Source organism: Aegilops tauschii, chromosome 1, assembly GCF_002575655.3.
Source record: "Aegilops tauschii subsp. strangulata cultivar AL8/78 chromosome 1, Aet v6.0, whole genome shotgun sequence".
Taxonomy (NCBI): Eukaryota; Viridiplantae; Streptophyta; class Magnoliopsida; order Poales; family Poaceae; genus Aegilops; species Aegilops tauschii.
The window spans coordinates 386,989,904-387,003,871 of record NC_053035.3 but is presented as its reverse complement, the minus strand read 5'-3'; the positions used below and the strand labels follow the sequence as shown (position 1 = coordinate 387,003,871).

General features: G+C 49.3%; 1 protein-coding gene across 1 annotated transcript; it reads left to right on the top strand.

Moving 5' to 3' along the window:
- The first annotated feature begins 10,431 nt into the window (after nt 1–10,431).
- Nucleotides 10,432–12,330, top strand: LOC109740316 (uncharacterized acetyltransferase At3g50280). Its single transcript, XM_020299359.4, has one exon. It carries the CDS (start codon nt 10,538–10,540, stop codon nt 12,122–12,124), a length of 1,587 nt encoding a protein of 528 aa, XP_020154948.1. The 5' UTR covers nt 10,432–10,537; the 3' UTR covers nt 12,125–12,330.
- Nucleotides 12,331–13,968: the final 1,638 nt, after the last annotated feature.

Genomic DNA, 13,968 nt, shown 5'->3' with positions numbered 1-13,968 from the left:
CCTATACTTGTGGGTTATCAACGAGTAAGCCGCCAAGAAGAAGGCCTCGGCCGATGTCGTGGCTGCCGCTTCCGCCGCCGCGTTGGCCTGGCCAACCGTAGGGTATGTCTCGTTCATCCCCTATTTGCTCGTTCATGTGTTGGCCGTATATATGATGTTCATAGATATTTCGGTTCTATGTACCGTATTTGATCACATGCTTAGGTATTGCTATGAGATGCATGCCATATTTGCCATGTTTACTGTATACTCATGGATTAGTCTAATCGGAGAAGTGCTGATATTTCTAACAATCCAAAAACCTTAATTAGGCACTTTTTGACTCATGCCTTTGCCGCTACTCTGGCACCGAAAAAAGTTTACCGCTACACATTTTAAGCGTTGGCACTCTAGGACCACCTTGTGGCTCACAACGATGAATATGTTCTGGGTTGGTGGTGTGTCTCCCACGGAAATGATTGCTCCTGAACAGGAGAAAGCGTTTAGGGAGGCGACCACCACCTTTGTCGGAACATTTCTGAGTGTGATTGGAGACAGTTGGTTGATGCATATATTCATATGTGGGTTGCCAAAAACTTGTGGGATGCACTCAAAGTTAAATTTGGCGCAACCGATGCTGGAAGCGAACTGTATGCTATGGAGCAATTCCATGATTACAAGATGGTTGATACTCGTCCTGTATTGGACAAGGCTCATGAGCTATAGTGCATCACTAAGTAGCTCGAACTCCTGAAGTGTGAGCTACCGGACAAGTTTGTCGCGGGTTGCATTATTGCAAAACTCCCTCCTGGATGGAGGTGCTTTGATACTTCTCAAGCACTTGAGACGTGAATTCTCTGTTGAGGATGTCATCGGTAACCCAAGTGTTGAGCAGAACTCGAGAGCAAAGGAATCACACGTGAAAGGGATGGAGGGTTCTTCTAGTGGCAATGTGATACAGAAGATTTTCCACAAGTTCAAGGGAAAGAACTCTGTCTAGCAGAATACTACCTTTAAGAAGAAGGGTAAGAAGAAAGACAAAAGGAGATATGGCTGCTATACTTGTGGTTCAGAGGAACACTGGGCAAACAAGTGCCAAGCAAGTACAAGAAGCCATGATAGGACTCCGAGTCTGTCAATGTCACTCTGAGTAACAATGATGGGGCATCTGGGTATGGTAATCTGTTTACCGTACTTTCAGTTTGTCAGTCCACCGATTGCTGGGCTGGCACTGGGGCCAATATTCATGTGTGTGCCAATGTATCTTTGTTTTCTTCTTACCAGGTCGCACGATATTCCTCCGCCCTGATGGGGAATGGCTCGCATGCTTCTGTTCATGGTGTTGGCACGGTAGATCTGAAGTTTACTCCGGGAAATATCGTGCAACTTAAGAACATGCATCATGTCCCCGCCATCAGAAGAATATCGTTAGTAGATCCCTTCTGTCTAAAGAAGGATTTAAGTTAGTATTTGTGTCTAATAAAGTAGTCGAATCTTGACATGGAATGTTTTTTGGAAAAGGATATGACTGTGGTGGTTTGTTATGCCTTTCCCTGGTGGATTTCTGTAATAAAGGCGTGAACCAAATTCATTCCAATGTGAATGAATTTGAGGTTTGGCATTCACGTCTTTGTCACATTAATTTCGGTTGTATGACACGGCTAGCCAAGATGGATTTAATCCCGAATTTCACTTTAGCCAAAGGCTCTAGGTGCCATGCGTGTGTGCAAGCTAAGCAATCTCATAAGCCTCACAAGCCTGCGAAGGAGAGACATCTGGCACCACTAGAGTTCATACATTCAAATCTGTGCGAGGTGAATGGTGTATTGACTAAAGGTGGAAAGAAATTTTTCATGACGTTGATTGATGATTCTAGTAGATTCTGCTATGTGTATTTGTTAAATACCAAGGATGAGGCTCTACACTACTTTAAGATCTATAAGGCAGAAGTTGAGAGCCAACTTGGAAAAAAATGAGTCCAGTTTGATCGTGGTGGAGTGTACTTTTCTAATGAGTTCGATTTATTCTGTGTGGAACATGGTATTATTCATGAGAGGACACATGTATTAACCCCAGTCAAACAGGGTTGCCGAACGAAAAAATCATACTCTAACAGATTTGGTTAATGCCATGTTAGATACATCGAGTTTATCAAAGGCATCGTGGGGGAAGGTTGTACTGACATCATTTCATGTCCTGAATAAAGTTCCCACGAAGGATAATGAGACTACTCCGTATGAGCAATGGGAAAAGAAAGGAACTACACTCTTTTACTTGCGCACTTGGGGCTGTTTGGTGAAAGTAAACGTGTCGATAACCAAAATGCGTAAGTTGGGACCGAAGACTGTGGACTGCGTTTTCTGGGCTATGCCAACCATAGCGTTGGCTATAGATTTCTAGTGGTGAAATCTGATTTCCTTATGGTTGCCAACCATTGGGATGTAAGTGGGTGTTCAAAAGGAAGCTTAGGCCCGATGGTATTGTTGAGAAGTACAAGGTTAGGTATGTAGCCAAGGGTTATACCCAGAAAGAATAAGAAGATTTCTTCGATACTTACTCACCTGTGGCTAGACTTACAACCATTCGAGTGTTACTCTCGTTGGTTGCCTCACATGGTCTTCTCGTTCATTAGATGGACGTTAAGACGACTTTCCTTAACGGAGAGCTAGACAAGAAAATTTACATGCAACAGCCAAATGGCTTTGTAGTAAATGGCCAGGAAAAAAAGGTGTGCAGACTAGTGAAATCTTTGTATGGCCTGAAACAAGCGTCTAAGCAATGGCATGAGAAGTTTAATACAACTTTGACATCTGTTGGCTTTGTTGTTAACGAAGCTGACAAATGTGTATACTATCGCTATGGTGGGAGCGAAGGAGTTATACTTTGTCTGTATGTCGATGACATACTGATATTTGGGACCCACCTCAAAGTCATTGAGGAGGTCAAGTCTTTTCTATCTCATAACTTTGAGATGAAAGACCTCGACTTGGCTGATGTTATCTTGAACATCAGGCTACTGAGAGATATTAAGGGTGGGATTACACTTTTGCAATTCCACTATGTTAATAAGATTTTGAGCCGTTTTGGATATTCGGACTACAAACCTTCTGCAACATCATATGATCCTAGCGCGCGGATTCGAAAGTTTGAAGGCACGACTGTAGATCAATTGAGATATTCTCAAGTGATTGGTTCACTCATGTACCTAACTTGTGCTACTCGGCCTGACATATCATTTGCTGTGTGCAAAGTTATCCGGTTAGTTTCCAATCTGGTAGTTGTGCACTGGCATGCTCTTGAGGGAGTCATGAGCTATTTGCAAGGTATTGTGAACTATGAAATTTGGTACCCGACGGTACTTGAGGGGTATAATGATTTGAATTGGATATCTGATATTGATGAGATGAAAGCCACAAGTGGATATGTCTTCACACTTGGTGGTGGTGTTGTTTCCTGGAAGTCTTGCAAGCAGTCGATCTAAACGAGATCGACTATGGAGGCATAACTCACAACATTAGACACATATTGCGTCGAAGTAGAATGGCTTCGAGAGCTTTTGATGGATTTGCTAGTGGTTGATAAACCAGTCCCGACTGTCCTCATGATCTATGACAATCAAACAATAATTGCCAAGGCTAAGAGTTCAAAGGACAACATGAAATCCACAAATCATATAATAAGAAGATTAAAATCTGTCAAAAAATCAAGAAACTCTGGAGTGATAGCACTAAAAATCTGGCAGACTCTTTTACGAAAGGGCTATCACAGATTGTGATAGAAAATGCATCGAGGGAGATGTGCATGAGACCCATGTAAGTTGCGACGGGGGTAACCCAACCTATATGAGCGGAGATCCCATGAGTTATGACCTGGGAAAACAATCCAACGGTGAATTGACAAGAGTATCCTTAATTAATTCACTCCGTTGGAGATGCAATAATACTCTCGTAATCTGTAAGGCATGCCAACTTTTGTCTTAATGTGTTCCGAAGCTTATGTAAGCAAGATGCTATCCTACAGAGCATTCTTTAAACGAATACACCTATGTGATCCCGACTGCTAGTCACAGTGAGATTGGGTAATATCTAGGAAGCTCATGAGAAAGGTAAGGAGTCTGACTAATAAGCTCCACCCGTGGGGTTTAGCCTTCAGCAGCCACGTACCAGCTGACAATAGGTGAAACTTTTGCACGCCAAACTAACAATTCAAGGCATAGTCCATTGTTCAGTTGTGAACAAGTCTAATCCTGTTGCTCTAGGTGGAAGTTCAACTTAACAGTCTCCATTGAAAATTTTGGTATATCAAACATTGTTTGAAACAATTGACAAACTTGTGTGCCTCGAGATCTGGCGGAGGATTCTTGGATTATAGATGGGCTTAGGACCGTATAAGACAATAATCCCTGTTTAATCTCTAAGGCCCATTTAGGTGCATGTCAAGTGGTGGAAAGTTTAGTATCATATTGCTACAGTAAGAAGAGTGAGACCCTTTTATAAGGTCTGCTCTACCACATGCTAGTGGAAACATGGGAAGAGGAGTTGTACACGCGCGCTCCTCCTCCTCCTCCACCCGCCTCGCTTTGTCACGCCTCGTCACGACATGCGCGCCCGCCGCGGGTTGCAGGAATGAGCCGAGCCGAAGGTTATTTTTGCCTGTCAGGAATGGTTAACGAGTCGCTTACGAAAGTGCCACTGTCCGAGACGTTGGATCGTGGGTTGTTCGCGTACTCGGTCGTGGGCCTGATCCCAGGCCCATATAATCGACGACCTATATAAGAGGCGTTGGCCAGTGGAGTGAGACCTAGTTCATTCACTACCTCTTGCACACCTAACCGTCATCTACTGTTCCTCTCTCTGCGCTGGTTTCGGCAATCCCATCCCCGATGACAGCGTTCACGGTTGGTCGGGAGAGCAAGTGCCTCGGGAACCCTGTCGTTTGAGATTCTGCCCGGAAGAACGGCAATACAGTTTATGGGAAGCATCTCGACGCGACTACTCCCGATCCGTTCCCGTTTCCATCTGCCTTTGCTTACAGTACTTTCCCTGCATCGACTCCATAGCTGACGGCGAAGCTGCCATGAAGAAGGCCTCGGCCGATGCCAAGGCCGCCGTCGCGTTGGCCTGGCCAACCAAAAGGTATGACTTGTTCATCCCTTATTTGTTCGTTTATGTGCTGGCGGTATATATGTTGTTCATAAATGTTTCCGTTTACTGTACGTGCTCACATGCTTAGGTGTCGGTATGAGATGCATACCGTATTTACCATGTTTACTGTATACTCATGGATTTGTCTAATCGAAAAATGCTAATATTTCCACGGATCTCAATCAACTATACAGACGGAATTTTCAACATATTTAGCTCACGTTCCAAATGGATTATAAGTAAAGAATTATAAATTACACGACAGACTCCACCTCACCTACCCAAGTTCCAGTTTTTCGCGCCAGGGGGCATGGCTTCGACTGTCCATTTCGTTCTGCTCCCGGCCGACGTCCTGTCCGGGCGCGTCGCCGGCCCCGTCGTCGCCTCGCTACGTACGGCGGGGCGGGCAGAGCAGCGTGCAGCTCCATGCCTCGGCCCACCGAGGCCAACGGCGCACCCACACTGTCTCACCGGCCACCCCTCCCCCATCCGCAATGCTGCGGCGGGCGACGCGCCACGACGCCCCCGGGGCGCCGGGAGCCATCGGCTGCGCCCCTCCGCAGCCTCCGCGAACCTCAGCCGCGCGCGCGCGCGCACGCCCGGGTGCTCCGTCTAATAATGGCACGGCCACCCCGCGACAGCGACGGCACACCGCCGGGCGGATTCGATGGCTTGGCGCATTGCGGCGGTGCGGTGGGCCACGGGGACAGGCCGCACGAGGGACGGTCGACCGGAGCTCGTACCGCGTCGCCAACAGTCGCTGGGGATTATCTGGTTCCGCTCCAAGGGCCGAGGCGCAGGCAGGTCCTACCGTTGTTGCTGTGTGCGCAATTAGAAAGCTTGCGTGACACGTGTGTGCCCCGGCATGTCATGTGGCGATCGGATCGTGATGTGTACTGCGTACATTGTATGGAGATCTGCGCTGGTGAGATGAAAATGTTTGGGGACAGGAGGACAAGCCGGGATTGGCCGTGCACGCACATGCCAAAGAGGTGCACTTGGCGATGCATCACATGCCTCACACGACACGAGTACGAACAAAGGGCGCAATGCGAACCAACATGTAGTTGGATGGTTAGAGCATCTCCAATAGCATGTGTATATTTGGATGTCTATATATTCATATAGATAATGGTCTAAAAAGATTCCCTCATATACATGTCCAGTTTTGCATCAGAACGTCTATATACAGGGACCGTGACAGGTGGGCCGTCGTTGAGGAGAGGAAGAAATCATGACTGCATCTGAGTTTAGACGACGCCTTCACATTGTCCAGGCGTGGACATTGTCGAGGTCGATTTAGAGGATGTGTATATTTGGACAATCATATAGAGAAGCCGTTGGACGGCTGTTTTGAGCTCATGTCGTGAAAAACGAGTATAGACATTCATATAGACAAGTTATTGGAGATGCTCTTAGAGGGACTGTAGTATCTCAGCTAACCAGGGTTAAAATCCTGGTGCTCGTATTTATTTCTGGATTTATTTCTGGATTTCCGGCGATGCGCATTCAGTGGGAGGAGACGTTTCCGTCGACGACGAGGCGCCTACGGTGACTTCGTAAATCTCAAGATAATATGTCGGCTCAGTCTTTCGGAGGTGCTCATAGGGTAGGGTGTGCGTGTGCGCGCTTATAGGGATGAGTGTATGCGCGTGTTTATAAACGTTTGTGTCTGTCTGATGTTCAAAAAAAACAAAGGGCACAGTCCAAGGCAGGGTTTGTTTAGCATCTACAGTCGGAGTTGGCAAATTTGATGCTCTATATGTACGAGTCCGCAGATCATGTTGAACTTGTTCGAATTCAATAGTTCAAAACAAAGCAAAGCAAATCATAGTTCAACAATCTGGTTATGCCAAAATGAAATCAATGTCCGAGCCTGACGGACGCCTCACTGGCTGGCCGGATCACTCGTCGGACGTCATCCAGCCGCCTGCTCCGAGGCCATCCTTGCATCCCGCTCCGCCTGCATCCGACCCTCATGCTCCGCCTGCATCCTTGCAGCATGCTCCGCTGCCACCGCATCCACACCCGAACGAACTGCGGAGAGAGACATTCGTCCATCGCCGGCATCTGCATGGGCGGAAAGCACTCCGGAATGCCCCAACCGCCCTTCAGATCCTCCTCTGTCCCAACGTGGTCCGACGGCGCAATCCGCGTCGGCGGACGGATGGATGAGGTGCAGGGTTCCGTTCGCGGCGGGAGGGAGGGCAACTTCTCGTCCTGTCTGCATCTCCCAGTGCCGCTGCTTCCCTGTCTTGCTGCCGGCGTTGCCGGTTCCTTGGGCGATGTTCTCTGGCTTCCACGAAGAAGCCGAGGATGGGACACTGATGGACAAAGCGGGCGCAATCTCTGTCGCGGCGGTCGGGGACGGGCTGGATGGCATCTAGGACGGTGGATCGGGACCGTGGTGAGGATGGGGAGCAAGGGTGACGGACGGCGAGGGCTCAGACGCGAGAAAGGTAGGAGGAAGGTGGGAGGACGAGGAAGAGTTTGGTTGATTTGGTGCAAATTGTGGTGGGGTAGGGCTAGCGGGTCCGATGTGGCGGACGCGCCCGAGCGCTCCCATATCCGCCCCATATTTGGGCTGGATATGAGGGGTGTCGGTCAGTCCGTGCATTTGAGGCTCGTTTAAGGAGCCCGTCTAGGTCTTATTTTTGTAACCGGTCAGTGACCGGGCCGTCCGCCCGGACGTTTGAGGCGGGTTTGGAGCGCCCGACTGTATATGCTTTTTGGGACCAAATGTAAATTAGGTGAATCTGAAACAAACAAATCTCTCAAATAAGATTTAGAAAATGAGTGAAAATTCTTATTTGTGTTATTTTTAGTGTATTGAGCTAACGGAATGTCCCGGTGTACTCCAGTGCCAAACCTGATTCCGATTCTCTCGAATCAGCCTGGCCAGCGCATCAAATTCATGGCTGATTCAGTCGAATCTGATGCCCAAACAAACACGACCTAAAACTTCACGTCAAACTTGTTATTGAGTTATGTTATGTGAGATTTAGGCAATCAAGTTGGATGTCTATTCAGTGATAGGATATGTTATTGAGTTACGTAATCTTTGTAGTTGTTTGTTGGTTGTTCTAAGATTCGTGCTCCTTTTTTTTCTGATCGTTTGAATGATTTTATGGATGGTTTACACTTTTCTCTTGATAAATATAGTTGTGTGCGTTCTGAAGATGGAATAAAGATCTTCCCGCCTAGACCCCGTTCTGGTGGTGCGTCTAGCACTGTTGGTGGGCGTGTGGAGGTGTGTCTCCGGCGGATCTATCTTTGGTGGATTTGTTCGGATCTCGTCGTTGTTCGTCTACGTTCGTGTGTCTTCGAGTTGGATCCTTCTGATCTACATTATTCTTCATCTGTGGCGGTTGTTGTTCTGTACGCTGGTCCTACGGTGCCTTAGCACAACGACTTCCCGACTGTCTACTACAACAAGTTGTGCCCGACTCCGGCGATGGGGGGCGATGACGGCGACGCGCCTTCGACTCGCTTCAGTGCTTGTAGTCATCGCTAGGTGGCCTACGGATCTGGATGTAATTTTTATTATTTCTGTTATTCGTTGTACTGCCATGTTTGAAGATGAATAGATCGGAAATTTTCTCGAAAAAAAGATAGTTGTGTGCGTCCTCTGATGCAGAGCTAATGAAAAACCATTCTTTTTGTAAAAGAAAAGATGTACGTCGAATGTGCGGCTGATGTGGAGGAAAGACTTGAAAAAGACAGGCGACAGCACATCCAAACAACCTCTTGCAAGGGTGATTGATGCTTTGTTGTACAAGAAAAAGGAAGAAAAAAAAGGGCAATGCGAGGGAAGAAAGCAGAAGAGCTAATCATCCATTAGTTTAGGATGATGTAAGGGGTGGAAGGGCAAGTGGGGACTATGATGGGTTGGTTGAAAGTATTGCTTCACTACTCCTTTGTTCCTCGATGGATTCTTGACCAAGTGGTATGGTGTTACTCATGTTGCCTATGTCCTAAGAAAAAAATGTTCATCGACGAAGATTGTGCCGTAGGTTATGGAAAGTTGTGCCCTAGTATGGGGTTTTCATCACCTCTTATCCTTGAGAACGAAGGATGCAAAGTCGAGGAGTAGACGTGCAAATGGCGTGGAGAGGCGAGCATGTAGATGATGGAGCGGTGTGATGCTGCAATGGCAAACAAGGATAGTGTTGCAAAGGCAGAGAATGGTGGGTGTTTTGCCCCAAAAAAACTGTGAGAATTTGAACCTACTTCATGTTCTATTGGGATAACACATCATGTATTTTTTAATATAAAAATAGCATCGATGTCTAACTCCCGAATATATAGCACTACCGACTATGAACCGTCATATATGGCTTTTACTATTCTTCAAGTCTTTCCACCTATAACCATTGCCTTCAACATATGTTCACTAATTATAAACCCGTTTTCTCTTTTAAGGAAAAAATGGACTTGTTTACACAGAGGCCTAATTCCCCTCAACGAGAGAAGTTTGTTCTGGTTGGAAAAATATGTTTTACAATTTGTCTGATCAGGTGATTTTAAGTTTGATCATTAGTTAACAATATTAAAACCATCAACATAATTGATAGGAATAGATTCATCATGAGATGTAGTTTTCTATTGGATTCTACATCACACTGGAAATAGTTATTCCTAATAAGTCGATCTAGTTGTGCACAAAGTACAATTTCTATAGTTACATAGTAAATTCTGCTGAAAATAAATCACCACTTGAATTATCAACATGTAAATAGTAATTTCTAGGTTGACTTAGAAGAGAAAATTTCATTTTATAATGATACATTTGTTTTATTTCAAGCAACACATTTTAATGTAATTCATTGTCAAAGTGCTACTTTCCAGCCCCCGCAAGAAAAAGGTGCCACTTTGCGGATGCACATCACTGTCCAAGGCTACCCACGTTGAGGATCAGAAAGAATACGTACTCCTGTGAATTTCTATGCCAATCCGCAAATATCTGGGTAGAATCCTACCTATGCAAACGTGCGCTCAAATGTGACTTTTCTATGCCTTTTTCCTTGTGAGAGCGACAGATCTGTGAAGTACTGCATCGCTTGAGCTAGTGGTAAATTATCTTCTAGATTTTCCTATTCCTCGTCAATTGAAGATCTTTTTTTTTAATGTTTCAGACGATTTTGGTGGAGAAGAAATGAGGTCTCACCAGAAAAGCGTTGCTGGAGGAATGGCGTATGGTTGACTAGTTCGATTGAAACTAGTAACATATTTTCAGGGTCGTGAACCGTTGGATTTTGATCCAACGGCGGTCCCTCGTCTATTCTATGGTTCTCTGCTTTCTCTGGCCAGGAAGAACAACTTCTTATCAGCACATCCACTCAAGTGTACCTGGGAGCCACAGCCCACGGTCACCTCGCAACAATGTACAAGATGAACAGGAGAAGGCGAGATGCATGAACCCAGGCCCAGCTCCATGCCTATATAACGTGTCGACCACCGAGCGATGCCCAACGCCATCTTGTGTGACGCCATCACTGAGAGCGCGCGCAGCAGCCACTACACACAGTATGGCTCCGCCGATCTCCGCCGACGTCGTGGTGGAGGCCGCACCGGCGCCTGCTTCCATGGCCGTGCTAAACCAAATGGTTTGCGCGAGCGCGCCGGCGCCGATCATCACCGTCGTCTCCAAGCAGCTGGTTCTGCCGGAGGGCGCGGCGCCGGTTGGAGACCTCAACCTGTCCGTCTCCGACATGCCCATGCTGTCGTGCCACTACATTCAGAAGGGTCTCTTCTTCCCGCCCGCGGGCATGCCGAATGCCCGCCTCGTGTCGTCGCTCGCGCTGTCACTGTCCCGCGCGCTCGGCGTCTTCCCGGCGCTCGCGGGACGGCTCGTCACGCTCCCCGACGACCGCATCGTCATCCGGTGCGACGACGGCGCTGCCGTTGAGTTCTACCATGCGGTGGCGCCCGCTCTGTCGCTCGCCGACTTCCTCGTGCGCGACGCCGACGTGCCCACCAGGCTGACGAAAGATCTGTTCCCGATGGACCGCACCGTCAGCTACGAAGGCCACCGCCGCCCGCTCACGTCGTTTCAGGTCACCGTGCTCGGCGACGGCGCTGTCTTTGTCGGCCTCGTCGCCAACCACGCCGTCGTGGACGGCACCTCATTCTGGCACTTTTTCAACACGTGGGCTGGGCTGTGCCGCGGCGAGCCAGTCCAGCCGCCGGACTTCAGCCGCAACTTCTTTGGCGGCTCCACGGCCGTCCTCCGCTTCTCCGGACGCGACGGCCCCGCAGTGACGTTCGACGCATCGGCGCCCCTCCGCGAGCGAGTCATCCACTTCAGCGCCGCGTCGATTCGCGGCCTGAAGGCGGCGGCCAACCGCTGCAGAAAAACCAACGAAGATGACGAGGTTAACGGCAAGCTCGTGCATGATCTGAAGGTCCAGGGAGGTTGCGGAGAGATCTCCTCCTTCCAGTCGATGTGCGCGCACATGTGGAGGGCCGTGACGCGGGCGCGGCTGCAGCTGGCCGCCGACGCTACGACAACGTTCCGCATGGCGGTGAACTGCCGGCACCGCCTGCGCCCGAAGATCTCCCCGGTCTACTTCGGCAACGCCATCCAGAGCGTGGCAACGACGGCAACGGTGGCCGAGCTGGCTTCCCACGACCTCGGGTGGGCGGCGGCCAGGCTGCACGCCACCGTGGTGGCGCACGAGGACGGCGCCATCCGGAAGGCCGCGGCGGACTGGGAGGCGGCGCCCCGGTGCTTCCCGCTGGGGAACCCCGACGGCGCGGCGCTCACCATGGGCAGCTCCCCGCGGTTCCCGATGTACGACGGCAACGACTTCGGCTGGGGCAGGGCGCTCGCCGTGCGGAGCGGGCGGGCGAACAAGTTCGACGGCAAGATGTCGGCGTTCCCGGGCCAGGCCGGGGACGGCAGCGTGGACGTGGAGGTGTGCCTCGCCCCGGACACCATGGGCCGCCTCCTATGCGACGACGAGTTCCTGCAGTTCGTGTCCCATGCACCTTCACCGTGATGCAGTGCACCGCATCTGGCCGCCCTGTGCGTTGTACCACTACAGTACCAGCGCATAAGATGTGACATGGCCACCTGTGATCGATGTGGTCACCTGGACATGTCACATGCATGTATGTAACACATGTTTGTGCAGCAGATACGTAATGGATTTGTATCGTTGCGAGATATCAATCAAGAAATATCATGGACTGGTTGGCTACTCTATATCCAGTAGTGACCAGCTAGATAGGATATGTAGCGGTGCTACTGGCGCTCAAGTCGTGTCGAAGAGGGCCAAAACCACTGTTTTTTTTTTTGCGAAGACATTGTTATGATTTTATTAGCGAAGTTAAGTATGATCTCGTTACGAAACTTTGGCATGAACCAACCTTCCGAGACTAAGAGCATCTCTAGAAGAAGACCCCGTATAATGCCGACTCGCAAAATGCGTTTACAGATCGCAGAAAAACCGCTTTACGGGCTGGGCGGGGGGCAGCAATGTCCTTTTTTACGGTCCGCTTTGCGAGGTCTGCTCGGCGGCCCGTAAATCAGTAATTTATTTCAATTTCGGACATGAAAACATATTTTTTTTGTTTCTTTATTTACTTCAAGGGCATTGGATAAATAATAATTCACCAAATCTTTGCTAGAATAGTAAGACAAAAAAACAAGAACCACAATTAGACATTTAGAATATATCCAACTTTCATAACTGCTTCCATTAGTTGGACCAACATCTTCTTCATGCCTTCATTGTTGATCTGCGGATTCTTGATCTTGCATTCTTCATTCTTCTTCTTTGATTCTAAAGAAGTAGACGTTGCTTCCCCTCTAGTTTCTTCTCTAATTGCACATGCAGCCGCATTATTAGCCTCAATTCTATCAACGAGTGCACGAACATATATTAAGTTTCTTCCTATTAATAAATTGATGTATTCTTCTTCCCAATACCAAAATGAGCATCCACCTTCCTACCCACATGACCATCTCAATAAGCTATCGAAATTGAACCGAATAGGTTGACAAAGTCGAATGAAAACAAGAACATACTCCGTTGTTTTCGCATTGAAGAATACCCATCCGGAGTGTTGCGGCGTGCTAGATGTTAGGCGCATCATTATTTTCGCACTGTATGAGCAGCATCAGCGAGCCGGCGAGCCGCTGCGCGAGCTCCGAGCCCGGACGACGGTCGGCTGAGTCCTAGCCGGCAAACCAATGAAGACGGCTAGAAGACGAACCAGTACCTGCATGCGGCGCTGGGGCTTTTGTCGGGGCTGTGCGGGGTGCTCCCCGACCAATCCATGGCTTGGCGCAGCCGCCGGTGGCCGGAAACTCCAAATCCGGCAGCCACGACAAACAGCCGCCGGTCTGCAACTTTCCGGCCGGGCCAGGAGGAAGTGGTGAAGGACAATCTCAGGCGTGTGGCGGCCCACCGGCGTGATCCCGACGGCTGGTATGACCGAAATCGTAAGCGGCGGCCCGGCGGCGGTGGGTGGAGAAAAGCGTGGGTTGAAATGTCCCCCCTCCTCCCCGCCAACCGCCTGAATTTTCTTTTGGGGTCAGTCGATTTTACCAACCATTGGATGCGAAATGAACGGACCAGCTTCCTTCTTCAACCTCCCGCTTCGCTCTTCTCCACGCTGAACCGCCCCGTCGTCGCCAGCCTAACCACCTGCTTCCGCCGCCCGCATCTGACGGCGCTCATGCACAGCCTCGCCGTACCGCCCTCCCCCAACCGCGCCCCACCACCGTGTTGCCGCCCCCCCTCCCCCGGCCATCCATCTAGCCCCGGCGCCGACGGTGATTTTCACTGGCGAACTTGCACCACCTCGTGCTACTGCTCCCCACCACCGGCGTGTTGCC

Bases quoted from the DNA above. Each gene is read 5' to 3' on its own strand.
- LOC109740316 (XM_020299359.4), top strand. From the start codon at position 10,538: ATGAACCCAGGCCCAGCTCCATGCCTATATAACGTGTCGACCACCGAG.